Genomic DNA, 18,737 nt, shown 5'->3' with positions numbered 1-18,737 from the left:
GCTGTGCAAAAGCTTTTGATCTTGATAAAATCCCAATAGTTCATTTTTGCCCTTGCTTCCGTTGCCTTTTGCGATGTTCCTAAGAAGATGTTGCTGCGGCTGAGGTCAAAGAGGTTGCTGCCTGTGTTTTCCTCAAGGATTTGGATGGATTCCTTTCTCACATTGAGGTCCTTCATCCATTTTGAGTCTATTTTCGTGTGTGGTGTAAGGAAATGATCCAATTTCATTTTTCTACATGTGGCTGTCCAATTTTCCCAACACCATTTATTGAAGAGGCTGTCTTTGTTCCATTGGACATTCTTTCCTGCTTTGTCGAAGATTAGTTGACCATAGAGTTGAGGGTCTATTTCTGGGCTCTCTATTCTGTTCCATTGATCTATGTGTCTGTTTTTGTGCCAGTACCATGCTGTCTTGATGATGACAGCTTTGTAATAGAGCTTGAAGTCTGGAATTGTGATGCCACCAACTTCGGCTTTCTTTTTCAATATTCCTTTGGCTATTCGAGGTCTTTTCTGGTTCCATATAAATTTTAGGATTATTTGTTCCATTTCTTTGAAAAAAATGGATGGTACTTTGATAGGAATTGCATTAAATGTGTAGATTGCTTTAGGTAGCATAGACATTTTCACAATATTTATTCTTCCAATCCAGGAGCATGGAACATTTTACCATTTCTTTGTGTCTTCCTCAATTTCTTTCATGAGTACTTTATAGTTTTCTGTGTATAGATTCTTAGTCTCTTTGGTTAGGTTTATTCCTAGGTATCTTATAGTTTGGGCGCAATTGTAAATGGGATTGACTCCTTAATTTCTCTTTCTTCTGTCTTGTTGTTGGTGTAGAGAAATGCAACTGACTTCTGTGCATTGATTTTATATCCTGACACTTTACTGAATTCCTGTACAAGTTCTAGCAGTTTTGGAGTGGAGTCTTTTGGGTTTTCCACATATAGTATCATATCATCTGCAAAGAGTGATAGTTTGACTTCTTCTTTGCCGATTTGGATGCCTTTAATTTCCTTTTGTTGTCTGATTGCCGAGGCTAGGACTTCTAGTACTATGTTGAATAGCAGTGCTGATAACGGACATCCCTGCCATGTTCCTGACCTTAGCGGAAAAGCTTTCAGTTTTTCTCCATTGAAAATGAGATTTGCGGTGGGTTTTTCATAGATGGCTTTGATAATATTGAAGTATGTGCCCTCTATCCCTACACTTTGAAGAGTTTTGATCAGGAAGGGATGCTGTACTTTGTCAAATGCTTTTTCAGCATCTATTGAGAGTATCATATGGTTCTTGTTCTTTCTTTTATTAATGTGTTGTATCACATTGATTGATTTGCAGATGTTGAACCAACCTTGCAGCCCTGGAATAAATCCCACTTGGTCGTGGTGAATAATCCTTTTAATGTACTGTTGAATCCTATTGGCTAGTATTTTGGTAAGAATTTTTGCATCTGTGTTCATCAAGGATATTGGTCTGGCGTTCTCTTTTTTGATGGGATCCTTGTCTGGTTTTGGGATCAAGGTGATGCTGGCCTCATAAAATGAGCTTGGAAGTTTTCCTTCCATTTCTATTTTTTGGAACAGTTTCAGGAGAATAGGAATTAGTTCTTCTTTAAATGTTTGGTAGAATTCCCCTGGGAAGCCATCTGGCCCTGGGCTTTTGTTTGTTTGAAGATTTTGATGACTGTTTCAATCTCCTTACTGGTTATGGGTCTGTTCAGGCTATTTCTTCCTGGTTCAGTTGTGGTAGTTTATATTTCTCTAGGAATGCATCCGTTTCTTCCAGATTGTCAAATTTGTTGGCGTAGAGTTGCTCATAGTATGTTCTTATAATTGTCTGTATTTCTATGGTGTTAGTTGTGATCTCTCCTCTTTCATTCATGATTTTATTTATTTGGGTCCTTTCTCTTTTCTTTTTGATAAGTCTGGCCAGGGGTTTATCAATCTTATTAATTCTTTCAAAGAACCAGCTCTTAGTTTCATTGATTTATTCTATTGTTTTTTTGATTTCTATTTCATTGATTTCTGCTCTGATCTTTATGATTTCTCTTCTCCTGCTGGGTTTAGGGTTTCTTTCTTGTTCTTTCTCCAGCTCCTTTAGGTGTAGGGTTAGGTTGTGTACCTGAGACCTTTCTTGTTTCTTGAGAAAGGCTTGTACCGCTATATATTTTCCTCTCAGGACTGCCTTTGTTGTGTCCCACAGATTTTGAACCGTTGTGTTTTCATTATCATTTGTTTCCATGAATTTTTTCAATTCTTCTTTAATTTCCTGGTTGACCCATTCATTCTTTAGAAGGATGCTGTTTAGTCTCCATGTATTTGGGTTCTTTCCAAATTTCCTCTTGTGATTGAGTTCTAGCTTCAGAGCATTGTGGTCTGAAAATATGCAGGGAATGATCCCAATCTTTTGATATTGGTTGAGACCTGATTTAGGACCGAGGATGTCATCTATTCTGGAGAATGTTCCATGTGCACTAGAGAAGAATGTGTATTCTGTTGCTTTGGGATGAAATGTTCTGAATATATCTGTGATGTCCATCTGGTCCAATGTGTCATTTAAGGCCTTTATTTCCTTGTTGATCTTTTGCTTGGATGATCTGTCCATTTCAGTGAGGGGAGTGTTAAAGTCCCCTACTATTATTGTATTATTGTTGATGTGTTTCTTTGATTTTGTTATTAATTGGTTTATATAGTTGGCTGCTCCCACGTTAGGGGCATAGATATTTAAAATTGTTAGACCTTCTTGTTGGACAGATCCTTTGAGAATGATATAGTGTCCTTCCTCATCTCTTATTATAGTCTTTGGCTTAAAATCTAATTGATCTGATATAAGGATTGCCACTCCTGCTTTCTTCTGATGTCCATTAGCATGGTAAATTCTTTTCCACCCCCTCACTTTAAATCTGGAGGTGTCTTCGGGTTTAAAATGAGTTTCTTGTAGGCAACATATAGATGGGTTTTGTTTTTTTATCCATTCTGATACCCTGTGTCTTTTGATTGGGGCATTTAGCCCATTAACATTCAGGGTAACTACTGAGAGATATGAATTTAGTGCCATTGTATTGCCTGTAAGGTGACTGTTATTGTATATTGTCTCTGTTCCTTTCTGTTCTACTACTTTTAGGGTCTCTCTTTGCTTAGAGGACCCCTTTCAATATTTCCTGTAGAGCTGGTTTGGTGTTTGCAAATTCTTTCAGTTTTTTTTTGTCCTGGAAGCTTTTAATCTCTCCTTCTATTTTCAATGATAGCCTAGTTGGATATAGTATTCTTGGCTGTATGTTTTTCTCGTTTAGTGCTCTGAATATATCATGCCAGCTCTTTCTGGCCTGCCAGGTCTCTGTGGATAAGTCTGCTGCCAATCTAATATTTTTACCATTGTATGTTACAGACTTCTTTTCCCGGGCTGCTTTCAGGATCTTCTCTTTGTCACTAAGACTTGTAAATTTTACTATTAGGTGACGGGGTGTGGACCTATTCTTATTGATTTTGAGGGGGGTTCTCTGAACCTCCTGGATTTTGATGCTTGTTCCCTTTGACATATTGGGGAAATTCTCTCCAATAATTCTCTCCAATATACCTTCTGCTCCCCTCTCTCTTTCTTCTTCTTCTGGAATTCCAATTATTCTAATGTTGTTTCGTCTTATGGTGTCACTTATCTCTCGAATTCTCCCATTGTGGTCCAGTAGCTCTTTGTCCCTCTTTTGCTCAGCTTCTTTATTTTCTGTCATTTGGTCTTCTATATCACTAATTCTTTCTTCTGCCTCATTTATCCTAGCAGTCAGAGCCTCCATTTTTGATTGCAGCTCATTAATACCTTTTTTGATTTCAACTTGGTTAGATTTAGTTCTTTTATTTCTCCAGAAAGGGCTTTTATATCTCCCGAGAGGGTTTCTCTAATATCTTCCATGCCTTTTTCGAGCCCGGCTAGAACCTTGAGAATCGTCATTCTGAACTCTAAATCTGACATATTACCAATGTCTGTATTGATTAGGTCCCTAGCCTTTGGTACTGCCTCTTGTTCTTTTTTTTGTGGTGAATTTTTCCACCTTGTCATTTTGTCCAGATAAGAGTACATGAAGGAGCAAGTAAAATACTAAAAGGGTGGCAACAACCCCAGGAAAATATGCTTTAGCCAAATCAGAAGAGATCCCAAATCGTAAGGGGGGAGAAAAGGGATAAAAAGGTTCAGAAAGAAAAGAAAAAAAAAAAACAATTAAAAAAGAAAACCAATAAAGAAAAAATATAAAAAGGAAAAAATATATATATATTAGATAAACTAGTTAAAAAATGTTAAAAAAGAAAAGGGTAAAAGTTAAAAAAAATTTAGCAGAAGAAGAGAAAAAAAATTGAAAAAGAAAAAAAAATTAAATTAACTGCAAGGCTAAAGTATCATGGGGAGAAAGCCATGAGTTCCGTGCTTTGCTTTCTCCTCCTCTGGAATTCCGCAGCTCTCCTTGGTATTGAAACTGCACTCCTTGGTAGGTGAACTTGGTCCTGGCTGGGTTTCTTGTTGATCTTCTGGGGGAGGGGCCTGTTGTAGTGATTCTCAAGTGTCTTTGCCCCGGGCGGAGTTGCACTGCCCTTACCAGGGGTCGGTCTGAGTAATCCGCTCAGGTTTGCTTTCAGGAGCTTTTGTTCCCTGAGCGCTTTCCGTAGAGTTCCGGAGGGCGGGAATGAAGATGGCGGCCTCCCGGTCTCCAGCCCGGAGGAGCCGAGAGCCCGGGGTCCCACTCCTCAGTGCGCCCTCAGAGAACAGCGCCCAATTACTCCCGTCACCCTGCCTCCGGCCGCGCTCCGAGCTGACCGAGCCTGCGACCGGTTCAAGGTAACCCCGAGCTTAGAGCTCACTCCTCGGCTCTTCTCTGTAGCCGGATTCCCCGTTCTAATACCTGTAAGCTCTGCGACACTCAGACGCCCCCGATCCTTCTGTGACCCTGCGGGACCTGAGGCCACGCTGACCCCGCATGGGCTTCACCCCGGTTAAGCCTCTGAAGCGATGTCCCTCAGCAGAACAGACTTTTAAAAGTCCTGATTTTGTGCTCAGTTGCTCTGCGCTTGCCAGGAGCCAGCCCCTCCCCCCGCGATCTACCTTCCCGTCGCTTTGGATTCACTTCTCCGCCAGTCCTACCTTTCAGAAAGTAGTTGATTTTCTGTTTCTAGAATTGCTGTTATTCTTCTCTTTGATCTCCCGTTGGATTTGTAGGTGTTTGCAATCTTTAGATAAGCTATCTAGCTGATCTCCCGCTACCTGAAGTAGTCTCAGCCTGCTACTTCTCCGCCATCTTGACTCCTCCAAGTGGGGTGATTTTAAGACCACCACAAATACAGCCATTATTTTTGGCCTAAGAAATAACTATGTTTGAGTTACTTAATTCTTACAAACATTCCTTTTTGCTTCTATAAAATATAACCAAAACACAATTTATACACATCAAAGTTAATCACCACTAGCATATCGAGGGTATCAAGCAAAATACTAAAGTTATTTTGCTTTGTATATAAAATGTTAAAGGTAACATGTTAATAATATAAACACCACAAAACGAAAATTTTTAAAAGAGTGATTGATTGATTGATAGTTAGCAAGTGGGAAGAGAGGCAGAGGGAGAGAATTTTTCAAGTAGACTCCCCACTGAGCATGGAGCCTGATGTGGGGCTTGATCCCAGGACCCATGAGATCTCAACCCACAAGATCATGACCTGAGCCAAAACCAAGAGTTGGAAGCTCAACCGACTGAGCCACCCAGGCGCCTCACAAAATGAAATCCTGGTTTGGGATTTATCATTCAACTATGTACTGGGGTAGGTTTTGCCTTTATTTATAAGGAATGCACATCATACCTTAAATAACACTTTTAGGTAAAGGTTCAAGATACATAAAAGAAAGAATTTCAGAAGCTGTTTGCATATTCCACATAATTTATTGCTTTAGTATCTCAAAATAGCTTTCCTTTCTGGGGAGAAATTCCACGATGGTGGCAAGAAAGGATTCTGCCTCATACAGATACCAGAAGTAAGGGAGAAGCAAGGGCTTCTCACTGCATTTTCTTCACCTACAACATGGATTTGTGACCTAAGAATGGGAACCAGATGGTCTTGTATTGGAACTTAGAGTCTTGAGGGAGTGACAAAGCTCAAGGTCAGTTTACAAATATTTTGGGGTGGTTGTGGCATTTCAGAAAGCAGTGTTGCTGTAGGACTTGGAGCAGGGAGGGTGGGTGTCAGTGGTGGCTTCTTAGAAGCAGCTCTTGGGGGAGGCTATTTGAGGCTTCCTTTGCTTCAGGCATAAGCCTGGCACTCTAACTTCCTCTCAATTCTCTGAGCCAGCCAGCATTTTTCCCTCAATTGCTTTTCTTCTTAAATTGGGCTGGATTGTTTTTAGTCAAGAAAGCTTAATAGTACATTTCAATTACAAATGACTTTATCTATTCCCATGAAATCAGGCAACTGAATACAATACTGGATTCAAGAGCCAAACTTTTCCTTTTTAAAGATTTTATTTATTTTTCATTTGAGAGAGGGAGAATTGAGAGAATGAGTAGGAGGAGGGGCAGAGGGAGAAGCAGAGTACCTGTGCAGCAGGGAGCCCGATGTGGGACTCGATACCAGGACCCTGGGATCATGACCTGAGCTGAAGGCAGACGCTTCTCCGACTGAGCCTCCCCGGTGCCCAAGCCAAACTTTTCTTTTAAAATATTTTACAATTAAAAGTTCTCACTGATTCAGTCTGCATTGTAACACTTTCAATTTAACTCCTGTGAAAATGCATTTCCATGGTTTGAGAGTTAGTCATGGAAGCAACTGCGGCTTCTATGCATCTCAATTCCTCAGACTAGTTGAGTAAGTTATGCGAGTGACTTGTTATATTCAGGCCTTGACTCAAAAAAGAAAGTTCTTGTATCCATCCCACAGTGCCTTCTAACATTGCCCCCGGCCATTATTGGGAAATTTAAAGTACTCAGTTTGTATTCAATTTATCATAGGACAGTCTTCTTTAAAACCAAATTAGGATTTTTAAAAAAAATTATCCAGCCAAATACATATATCAACCCAATTTCAAAATGTCAATATCACATACAAAAAGATGTCAGCTTTGAGTTAGCCATGTTGATTTAGTACAGTCAGATTTTGGATCAACTTTACCAGTGCTGGGAACTGTACCAAATCAAATAATTCTGCTTGATTTTGAAGACTACTTTTTCCCAAGGTGTTGCAAGTGGCTCCCTGCAGTGTCTCTTCTTTTGCCTGAATATATTTCACACTTTGGAACTAGTATAAAAATGCTGAGAGCAGGAAAATACTTCCTCTTCCTACGACCTCAGACTAAGTTCTATGGCCAAAAGTGTGTTGTATATTAATGATCCAAACTTTACTCTCACCCCCTCCAAATATACACTTGTGAAAGATGAAATATTTTTTAAAATATTTTTTAAGTTGAATTAAAACGACAAAGACCTTCTCCAAAACAAGATGAACATGACAGTGGACCTAAAAAGTCAGATACACCCTGGGAAGGAGGGCAGAAACCACAGGCTGACAAAAGTCCAGGACTAGAAAAAGGCGGAAAAGGCCAGGACAGTAAAGGCAATGAAACACCCCACTCACAGTGAAGGCCCTAAGCTAGGCTGGGAGCTGAATGTGGGAAGGGTTGTCTCTTACCTAAAAGAGAACACTGAAAGAATTCTGCATCTTCTTTCTTTTTTGGACCCAAGTACCTGTGATGGCAAGACCAAGCATACACTGGGTCTACTTCCTACTGTTTCCATGACCAGATCTGCAATATCCTCAAAGTGCTACTGAGCAGAAAGACTCCTGAAGCCATATTACGGCTAAGGCAAAACTTTCAAAATAGGAGAAAAGAATGTAGAAGAAAAGAAAAAGCAGAGCAAACTGCCCCTCCCCACCCCCGGTTCCAGGCAGGAGAGCAAATCAAAATTCTAAACCCCAGAAGGAAACCAAATATTAAGGAAGCAAATAAACTCAATAATCAGGACAATTCACCCTGGTTGGAATATAAATCAAAAAATGACTGTTAAAGAGTCTATAGAGAAAAAGAAAAGAATTACATTCACACACACACAAAATAAATTAGCCAGATATGAACAGCCAGATATAAAAACAGAAATGAATAAGGAACGTTTACAAAAAGTAAGAAACTGTAGAAATGAAAAATACAGCTGTTGACAGAAATATCAGCCTGAAAAAAAAGTTTACAGGGTAACTCTAGACTAGTCCTATTCTAAGGATTAGTGAATTGAGAAACAATTTTGAAGAAATCATCCAAAATACAGCAGAGGATTGATAAAGGAAAGACAAACATAAAGGAGAAAGCATAAGACACATAAGGTATATTGGGACATTGCATTATTTATCTCTTAGAAAATAAAAAGAATAAGAGAAGATCAATATTTAACGGAATAATGACTGAAAATTTTCCACAATTCTTAGTGAAACAGAAGTTCTCACATTGAAAACATATTCTGAATTCTTAACAAGATAAACAAGAATCAATTTTGTGACTCAAACACAAGGGTTGAATTTAATGTGGTGCCCAATGTAGAGTTGTTTTCAATAATTTTTTTCTTTGTTTTTATCTCTGGAACTTAGAGCAACAGACTTAGAATCTAAATATTGTTTAATTCAACCATTCTTATGATGTTTGAATGCTGGGAGACAATTATCCATGGGTCTCTCTCATTTCTGCATGTCTTATATTAGCTTTGTTTCCAGACTGTATTTCCAAGAATGCTTGTATAGCAAATGATGGAAATTAGAGATAGTGTCTCTCTCCATGACAGATGGAAGTTGTTTGCTTAACAAAATAGTAAAGATAATGTCTGCTCCAGGACAAAGTTTGGGCAGGTTCACTAGCCCTTCCCTTTTCAAAGATTGGAGTTTCCCAAGCTCAGGGTCCCTACACTATCTGGCAAACCCACTGTATACACCAATCTATCTAGGTCATTCCACATCAGCACTAGGATTTGTGGGACAAGAATAACCATCATGAATATAAAACTTATGTTCCTGGCTTAACAAGAATAGTAAGGTCCTTTGTCTCTGATCCTGGAGTCTCATATCTTCTGCCAATATGCTTGTAACTGGCAGGTCAACTTATTAGCTTGCAAGTAAGGTAAAATCTCAAATTTTCCATAGTTCTTGAGCACCCAACATGATGCTGGTACACTTCAATTTCTGTTCATTTTGTTTGTTTGCTTGTTGTTTGTCCACTTGCTCTGGGAAGTGTGGGATTGTGGCTGACTATGGAACTACAGTCACAAAAAGAAGGAAGGAAGGACATGTGTGAGCCCAGGGCCATCTCCTCACTGTAAACTACATGCCTCCTTCCTTCTTCTCTGTAATTCATTCCACTCACAATGTAATGTTTCCTCACTACAGGTATATGAGTTCTGTTTCTCTAGCAAGGCTGTAAACTCATATAGGCAAGGCCTAACCTCCAGAGATGTCTACTATCATTTACTCATGTGAATAAAGCCTGGGTTTAGGGACCAGGATTTGAATTCCTGCTAGGTCATTCATTGCCTGTGTTGCCTTGTAGAAGTTAATTAGCCTCTGTAAACTTTGGTTCTTCTCAGCTGTGAAAATGGAGTGTCCTATATCAGGGATGTTACAAAATCACATGAGATAATATAAAGTCCTAACAATGTCTGGCACACAGTTAGGCATTAAACAAATAGGAATGAAACATGTGACCCCTGACAGGAACTCAAATAGAATCACCTTTTAAGTCATGCACTATTTTCTTTTTTTTTTTTTTAAGACTTTATTTATTTGACAGACAGAGATCACAAGTAGGCAGAGAGGCAGGCAGAGAGAGAGGAGGAAGCAGGCTCCCTGCTGAGCAGAGAGCCTGATGTGGGGCTTGATCCCAGAACCCTGGGATCATGACCTGAGCCAAAAGCAGAGGCTTAACCCACTGAGCCACCCAGGCGCCCCCATGCACCATTTTCCACTCACTTCTCCTCTCTTAGCCCTTAAATAATGATATGCTCCTTAAATGAAACTGATAGAATTCTCAAGAATAAACTGAAACTACAAAAGGCTACCCTTTGACTTAGCACTGTATCTAGGAACTTATCTTAAGAAAAGAATAATAAGGGATTCATGTGCAACTCTGTTCATTACAAAGTTACTTATCAGAGATAGAAACAATTAGTAACAACCTAAATATCTAATAATAGGTGATTATTTAAATCAATCATTAAAAAGTCATACAAGGTAATGCTGGCAGTATTTAAAAAATCTGTCATAGAATAATATGAATGACATGGATTTAATGACATGGCTATTCACTCTTCAGTGGAAAAAAGCAGGCTCCAACACATAGATCAATGGAAGAGGATAGAGAGCCCAGAAATAAACCTACTCTTATATGGTCAATTAATCTATGAAAAAGGAGGCAAGAATATACAATGGGATAAAGACAGTTTCTTCAATGGTATTGGGAAACTTGGGCAGCTACGTGTAAAAGAATGAAACTGGACTACTTTCTTACACAAAAATAAAGTCAAGATGGATTAAAGACCTAAATGTGAGACCTGAAACCATAAAACTAAAAGATAACACAGGCAGTATTCTCTTGGACATTGGTTTGGACATTGGCCTGGACATTGGCCTTAGCAACATTATTTATGGACATGTTTCTTCAGGCAAGGAAAACAAAAGCAGAAATAAATTGTCAGGACTACATCAAAATAAAAACCTTTTGCACGACAAAGGAGACCACTAACAAAATGAAAAAGCAACCTACTGAATGGGAAAAGATATATGCAAATGATATATCCAATAAGGGATTTAATATCCAAAATATATAAAGAACTTTTACAACCCAACATTAACAAATAATCTGATTAAAAATGGAAGAAGACATGAATAGACATTTTCTCAAAGATATACAGATGACCAACAGACACGAGAAGATGTTCAAGATCCCTAATCATCAGGGAAATGCAAATCAAAACCACAATGAGATATCAGCTCATACCTGTCAGAATGGCTAGTATCAAAAAGACAAGAAATAATGTGTTGGTGAGGATGTGGAAAAAAGGGACTGTTCACACACTGTTGGTGAGAATGGAAACTGGTGTAGTTACTCTGCAAAACAGTATGGAGATTCCTCAAAAAATTTAAAATAGCAATACCATACAATCCAGTAATTCCACTAATAGCTATTTACCCAAATAAAATGAAAAACTAATTTGAAAAGATATATGCACCCATGTGTTCACTGTGCCATCATTTACAGTAGTCAAGATACGGAAGCAACCCAAGTGTCTATGGAAAGGTGAATGGGGGGACACCTGGGTGGCTCAGTTGGTTAAGCAGCTGCCTTCGGCTCAGGTCATGATCCCAGCGTCCTGGGATCGAGTCCCACATCGGGCTCCTTGCTCATCAGGGAGCCTGCTTCTCCCTCTGCCTCTGCCTGCCATTCTGTCTGCCTGTGCTTGCTCTCTCTCCCTCTCTCTCTCTGACAAATAAATAAATAAAATCTTAAAAAAAAAAAAAAAAAAAAAGAAAGGTGAATGGGTAAAGAAGATGTAGTATAACTATATAATGGAATATTACTCAACTATAAAAGGAATGAGATCTTGCCATTTGAAAAACATGGATGGACCTAGAGGGTATATGCTAAGTAAAACAATCCAACAGAGAAAGACAAATATCATCTCATTTCACTTATATGTGGAATCTAAAAAACCAAACAAACAAACAAACAAAAATCCCCAAACAGTCTCATAAATACAGAGAACAAACTGGTGGTTGTCAGACGGGAGACAGTATGGGGGATGGGTGAAATAGGTGATGGGGATTACCAAGGGAAAAAAAAAGTAGGTTCCAGGACACATATAAATAGTATTCTAATTTTTAAAAAACGTATATCCATTCATAAGATACTAGAAGGTTATAGATTAAAATAATATACTTGATTCATTTTGTTGTGTACTTCTCTGTATCCTCTTAGTTCCCTGACATAAACATATATACTATCTATAATAAGTAAAAGGCATATTCAATATTACATAAACTATACATAGTAGATTATTAGAAACCCAAATAGGAAGTAGGAGTAATGATATTTAAAATATTTCTGAATAGAGTTCAACCAGAAAAAAATGATACCAAGAAATAATACTTACCAGAAAGTCTTTTCAGGTTTATGTCTCTTTTTAAGTCCCAGATATAAGATACCTTAACTTTACGGAAGATCAGAAAACACAAGAAAATGTATGCCAACACTAATCATCTACTAAAGTTTACGTTCTTTATTCTGATGAAGTTGTTTAGAAAATGCTGCAAGCAACGTTACCAATATCGGGATGCAACTCAACACATGAATTCACTTTTCATGCAAATATCCCCTTATCTCAGAACCCACAGTGCACTAATTTAAATGAGTTCTTTTTTTTTAACCTTCAGCACTATTGCATTATAAAACTGTGCAGTGTTATTAGGTGATGTTTGGACTTTGTGAATGAAGATGTTATTCGATTACCTGGCCTTTTCTGTGCCTCCCATGCCTTGATGAATGCCGATGAATTCCATGAGCTGTTTTTGCAACATCATGTCTTTGCCCTCGATTTGAGTAATGAATTTATGCTGTAAAAGATCTGACACTGTTGGGCGCTTTTCATAATCTTTGGTCAAGCACCTGCACTGGCCAAAAAAAAAAAAAAAGAGAGAGAGAGAGAGAGAGCAAGAGAGAAGGAAAGAAAGATGTAATTACTAGATAAGTTCAAGTTTTGACGTTATTATTCATACTCCTAACAACTAGTGTAACACAAGAGAGCAACGCTCCTCACAGTGTTCATCCTGAGAGGCATGTCTCAAAGCATGTTAACCTGCAATATGGTGGAACGCATGTTTGTGAACGAGGACACGTCTGGGAGCAAGGCCATGTAGCCTTCCCAACTGCTGACTAAACACGGCCCCCTTGTGCAAGCATGTTGGCATAGAGGTGAAGAAACGCAATCTCCCCTGCAGGCCCCCTTACAAGCCAGCAGCTAAAGAATGAAGGATTGAAGTCATTACAGTTTGAAAGCTTATCTAAAATTAAAACAAACTTTTCCGTTTCCCTCCCCTAATGCTTTTAAAGGCTTCTCGGTTGATCTATTTCTTTTCTACGTGATAAAACTGCTAAACTAATGTGCTGGGGATGTTTAAATTCCACATTGGTGCACATCATTGGGGGTCTAGATTGTAGCATGAGAAAGGATAAAGTTAGTGAGGACACTTGAAACAGCATCACAGGAGGGACAGTTGAACAAGTGGGACATTGAATCAGCCATGACAGCTGTCTTCAAATATCTGGAAGAGAGATTCGACTAGTTTTCAGTGGTCACAAGAGACAAAGAACCCAGGATCGATTTGTGGAATTATGAGAGAAAGAGATTTGAGGGCAGCATATGGAAGAACTTTTCAACAGGGAGGCTTCTCAAAGTTACAATGGGCTGCACTGGGTAGGATCACCTTAATTAGGGATGAGGACATCCTGATGGGATGGCCACTCAGTGCACATGCTCGGGAAGGATTTATGCCCTGGATATGGCTTGGACTGTGTCAACTTCCAGTACCCTTCCCACCCTAGGATTCAGAGGATCTGTGCTTGTGAGACAACTGATCAGTGCTGGGCTGGCACTTGGTGACATAGAAAAAAAAAGAAAGAGGAAGAAGGAGCCATGCCTTGACTTGGGCCGTGGCATTTCTAATCTGTACTGTCACTCCTCCTGGGATGATGATTTGGCCATTTACTTTCCTGGGCTTAACCAGTAACATATTTCCCAAGGATGGTAAAATACACTAAGGAACCAGGATGATGATATCTGAGCATTATGAATAAGTGCTCTTCGTGATCATTTAGTTTAACAGAATGCATCCTTTCCTGACATCTGGAGTTCTTGGTCAATGGATTGAGTGTAGTCACATATGCGACTCTTTTCTCCAAGTAAAAGTGTATCAAAGAGCTGGTATGTACCAGGCACTCTGTAGGACGGAGGCGTTACAGGGACAAGTAAGGCATATTCAGTGCCCTGAAGTTCCTGTCTGGGAAGAGAGGCTTCCAAACAGCTGTTCCTCACGGAAGAGGAATAAAACGCAGCAAGGGCACACAGGGCAGAATGCTAACTAGCTGCTGGGAGGAAGTCGGGAAATGTTTCCGGCGGGGTGTGGGGGGACTGTGTGAAGTGCGTTAAAGCCACAAGTTCCACTGAGGATCTCTGTGGAAGGACCGCAAACATGGGGCACAATTACGAATTGTCGGGGCCCTTCAAAGTTCTTGGTGATTCTCCCAGAAGATGCGTAAGGTCTGACTACACTTCATCAAATCTTCTGTACTGCACGGTCCGTACTCAATAACAGATGCTCATGTGAAAACTAGGGAACAAAATTTGACTATCAGTCCGCAGGTTTTCATACCCCTTAACTCTAAGCCTTTTGTCTTTGCAGGAATAAGGGAATAAGCAGATACTCTTGGTAGAAACACCAATGACTCTAGTATGGGTATGACTGGGTCCTCCACTTTCTTTGCCCTTTCTACATTTTCTGAGTGGTGTCCAACACACATAATCTTTTTTGGGGGGTGGGGCTTTATTTACTTATTTGAGAGACAGAGAGCATGAGCAGGGGTAACAGCAGAGAGAGAAGGAGACTCCCTGCTAAGCAGGGAGCCCAACCTGGGGTTCGATCCCAGGGTCCTGGGATCATGACCTGAGCCAAAGACAGACACTTAACCAACTGAGCCACCTAGATGCCCTGACACATGTAATCTTAATGTCCCCTGTCTCCCATTTACAACTTGGAGTCATCCCTTACCTTATTTATCAATATTATTGTTGTTTATGGTGAGGACATAATAAAATTGTGATAAGAGGTTTGTGGGGCAGATATTCAGAAACTGTTGACTCATATCTTCCAGTCGATTGCCCAGAGGCACTGCCCTTGTGCTAAATATTTGTCAAATTAAAATGTTCACTGAATTTCAAATAATAAGCATTTTATCAAACAATTATCTGATTCAGTGACTGCAATGAAAATTCCAACTGTGAAGGGAATGAGTGATGCAGATAAACAAAGGGTTAAAAATAGTGGACTGAACCAACAGGGGGTGAGTAGGTGGGAGATGGGAGGGTGTGACTTACAAAAAGCAGGTAGATGGAAGGATGTGTTTATGGACCATGAAGCAACCTCAGAGGCATAGCTATCTTTAAGCACATGAACATGACCCTAAGATCATTATTTGAGCAATAGTGGATTCACCAAACATTCAGAAGACAGTACAAATGCTGGTTTTGTAGACAATAGTGGACACCCTCTGGGGCTGTTCCATAGAAAAGAAATAAGGAGGAGATTCAGAAGTGTTGTAAAAGGCACATTTCCAAGTTCTAGCAGGATGGTATCTCTTGGTTTTTTAAAAAAAGACTCTGTTGTTACTCACTTGCTAATGAAGTCATTGAATTCTGCTGACCATATCTCAGGCTGCCTTAGTTTGGGGGGTGGATTCCTGGAAAAAATAAGAACCAAGGTTGGATTGTGCACATTGGCCAGTCGGTGCAGAGTCAGAGCTGAACAGACTAGAGCATGAGTGCGATCGGGGGTTCTACCAGGCATAATCAAGCATGACCACAGTTTTCTGATTCAAAGACAGATGATTCGTTATTAAGCACTCTTCATATAAAACGACAGCTTCCGGGGCGCCTGGGTGGCTCAGTGGGTTAAAGCCTCTGCCTTCGGCTCAGGTCATGATCCCAGGGTCCTGGGATCGAGCCCCGCATCGGGCTTTCTGCTCAGCAGGGAGCCTGCTTCCTCCTCTCTCTCTCTGCCTGCCTCTCTGCCTACTTGTGATCTCTGTCAAAAAAAAAAAAAAAAAAAAAGACAGCTTCCTTGTTTCTCAGACAGCACTTAATATATGACCCAATTTTTCTGATAATTTTTTTCTTTTAAGGAATCTTTTTCCTTTTACCCGAGTGTCCTAGAGGGAAACCTCTAAACTTGGCAAAATAGAAACAGCGAATACTGGGGAATTTTAAAATTTTTATTATTTTTTTTTAACTTGAGTCCTGCAGAAGTCTCTGAGGAATAGCCAAGGTACACAGAGGTGACCTGAAAGGTGGATCTTTCAGAGTACAAGGGACACCGTAGCAGACAAGAGCAGAGTAGAATGCCTTTAGTAGGAGTTGTTCTGTTGCTGTTGGAAATAAGGTTATGGAAGTAAGGAACTGGAAAATATGATTAGCTGGAAAGCTCTGAATGCCACTTAAAATATTTTGTTATTAGTTGCCTTTATTTTAAGGCCAAACAAATCTTGTTCTTCTTTGGCATGATCATGAATACAAAGGCACATCCCTTGAAAATGAGGCTGATCTAACTCCGTCATCAAGCAGCACCGATCAACCATGATGGCTGAATTCGCTGAAATACTGCTTTCCACTAATCCTAACAGCTCTTTGTTTTCATTAGTGGGATGGAAACACTTTGTCTTCAGTTCTGCATTACTCCTTAAATAGCTTATAATGAAATTAGTGTATAGTTTATACAGGCTCATTAAAGAAAAGTGCAGCCACTCATCTACCCTAGATCATGCCTCGAGCTCATTGTACAAGTCTTAGGACTATCTGAAGATTGCTGATTTGCACATTAAAAGAAGTCATTCTCTTCCCCAAGAGACTTGCTTTGCTTCTTGTCCTCCTGAAAATTTCCTAAGATTTATTGGCTTGCTTGGAGTACAACAAAGTTTTGATGATTTTAGAACATTTAGAACGGGGTAGCTTTTCAGAGCCCTTATTTTTTTTTTCCTCATTATTTCTATAGCTCATGTTCTAAGACCTTCATGCTAGAGATATAATGGTGGCAGAAGTAGGAGGAAGTAAGTAAGAGGATGCAATTTCCAGAAGCACCTTGCTCTCAGGTACACGAAACATCAGTGTTGTCATCCCTTGTCCATCCAGGGTTATCACCAAGAATCACTGCATCCAGCTAACTCTGGTAGTTTAAACCATAAATAAAAGGGCTCAGAAAGTGTAGTGCTTCATGCCAACACCAAGAGTTAGTGTATATATTTTTTCTGTTTTCCTCATATTTAATGAAATGTCTTAGACTTGGCATAGGTTTTCTATTCTTTTTTGTAATCTTATTTCCCCACTTAGCAACCAAACAGCATATTTTACAAATAACTAGACCTGAGATTTACTTAGAAATTGTTATGTAAAGGATGATAAAGTCATGATAATTTAGAACATAGGTATCAGAAAGGAAGTTCAAAGATAAAGTGAAAAATACATTCAAAAATCTTTGGTCTTCTACTGATTTAAATACGTGCCAAATATTCCAAATAGATCCCTTTCAACATGAATGTAACATATTGGCATTATTTCTTTAGAACTGGAGAACTGTTCCCCAGGGCTTTGAATATATGGTCCTAAGTACTATAGGCATTAAGATGACAAAATTTGTTTGAAAAAAGTATGTAACTTATCACCTTACCACTGTGCATTCTACTGGGACTACAGTACCGGGCATAATCCTTAAGACAGTCCTCAAAAGGGAACACATATATCATAAAAATAGGCAGTCTTTTCAAGTCAGTGTTCTGAAATGTCTAGGAACTAACCAAAACATATATAAAATAATATTTAATTAATAATAGGATAGACACGGGAACGTTTGTCAATATATCCACCGAAGGGAAAGGTCTACACAGAGAGGAAAGTGCTTTCATGACTCCAAAGGGATTATTCTAAGTTTACTGTTTTATATGAATATATTCAAATATTAACATATTTAAAGTCTTTGCTATTGTATCAGTAAATTTTGTGTATCATTTTATTAATGATATCATTTTAAACCTCCAGAGAGAAGTCTTAGCAAGTAGTAAAAAAAAAAAAATCACTGGATTGATAGAGCAAAGCAAAGCCTATCATTGTGGCACCTAAGGTGGCCCCGGGCCTTACTGACAAATTTGGGAGTAGATAAAGAATGGGAGGAACTGCTGCTCTCAGAGCTCAAATCCCTGCAAAAGGAAGACACATTAAGTACCTAGAGAAAGCTCTTACTTAGATCAGGGAAATGAAACCACTGAGTACATACAGTGTTTCAGAAGAGGCAGAAGATATCCCAGGCCACTGTGCTCCCACTTTGCTAAAATACATTGACTATTTCCCTGATGAGCACCAGCTGAAGGGAGAAAGACGGGCTACAGACACCGTACCCCCCATGTTAGTCCTCTGACCTTGGAATTTTGAAGAGCGCTCTCATGGGATGCAGGTCAGCTAGCGGAGGCTCTCCATCCCCTAGCTCGATGGCCGTGACCCCCAGGGACCAGGTGTCACACCTGGCATCATAAGTGGTATCCAATTGCTGCTCACATGCAATCACCTAGCAGAAAATGCAAAACAAGTAAATAAATAAATAAATAAAAACAAAAAAACCAGGGTGAAGTTTGTGATTTTAGCAAACACTGTAACAAAAGTAAGCGTAAAAGTCCCAAGTTTTATATTAAAAATTCATGTGACAAATATTTACAAGTTTTAGTCCTAATAGCCCCAAAGTGAAAACAAGCCAAATGTCCATCAACTGGTGGTGGGTAAACAAAATACTGTGCATACATACAATGAAATATTATTCAGCCATCAAAAGGAACGGACCATTGATGTATGCTACAACATGTGTAAACACTAAGAGAAAGAAGCCAGACACAAAGGTCACATACTGTTATGATTCCATTTACATG

The 18,737-nt window shown here is 39.4% G+C and overlaps 1 protein-coding gene across 1 annotated transcript in view; it reads right to left on the bottom strand.

Moving 5' to 3' along the window:
• Nucleotides 1-18,737, bottom strand: part of LOC111139708 (myosin IIIA) — a 240,851-nt gene that overhangs the window by 162,507 nt on the left and 59,607 nt on the right. The window contains exons 7-9 of the mRNA XM_022492055.1: nucleotides 18,237-18,382; nucleotides 15,447-15,512; nucleotides 12,510-12,665 (exon numbers count right to left, since the gene is read on the bottom strand). Coding sequence (XP_022347763.1) covers nucleotides 12,510-12,665; nucleotides 15,447-15,512; nucleotides 18,237-18,382 — 368 coding nt within the window. The remainder of the gene's footprint in view (nucleotides 1-12,509; nucleotides 12,666-15,446; nucleotides 15,513-18,236; nucleotides 18,383-18,737) is intronic.

The sequence above is a fragment of the Enhydra lutris genome, unplaced genomic scaffold (genome assembly GCF_002288905.1).
Source record: "Enhydra lutris kenyoni isolate GAN:26980312 unplaced genomic scaffold, ASM228890v2 scaffoldscaffold113, whole genome shotgun sequence".
Lineage (NCBI taxonomy): Eukaryota > Metazoa > Chordata > Mammalia > Carnivora > Mustelidae > Enhydra > Enhydra lutris.
Note: the sequence above shows the minus strand (reverse complement) of the source record. Positions and strands in the feature narration are given on the sequence as shown.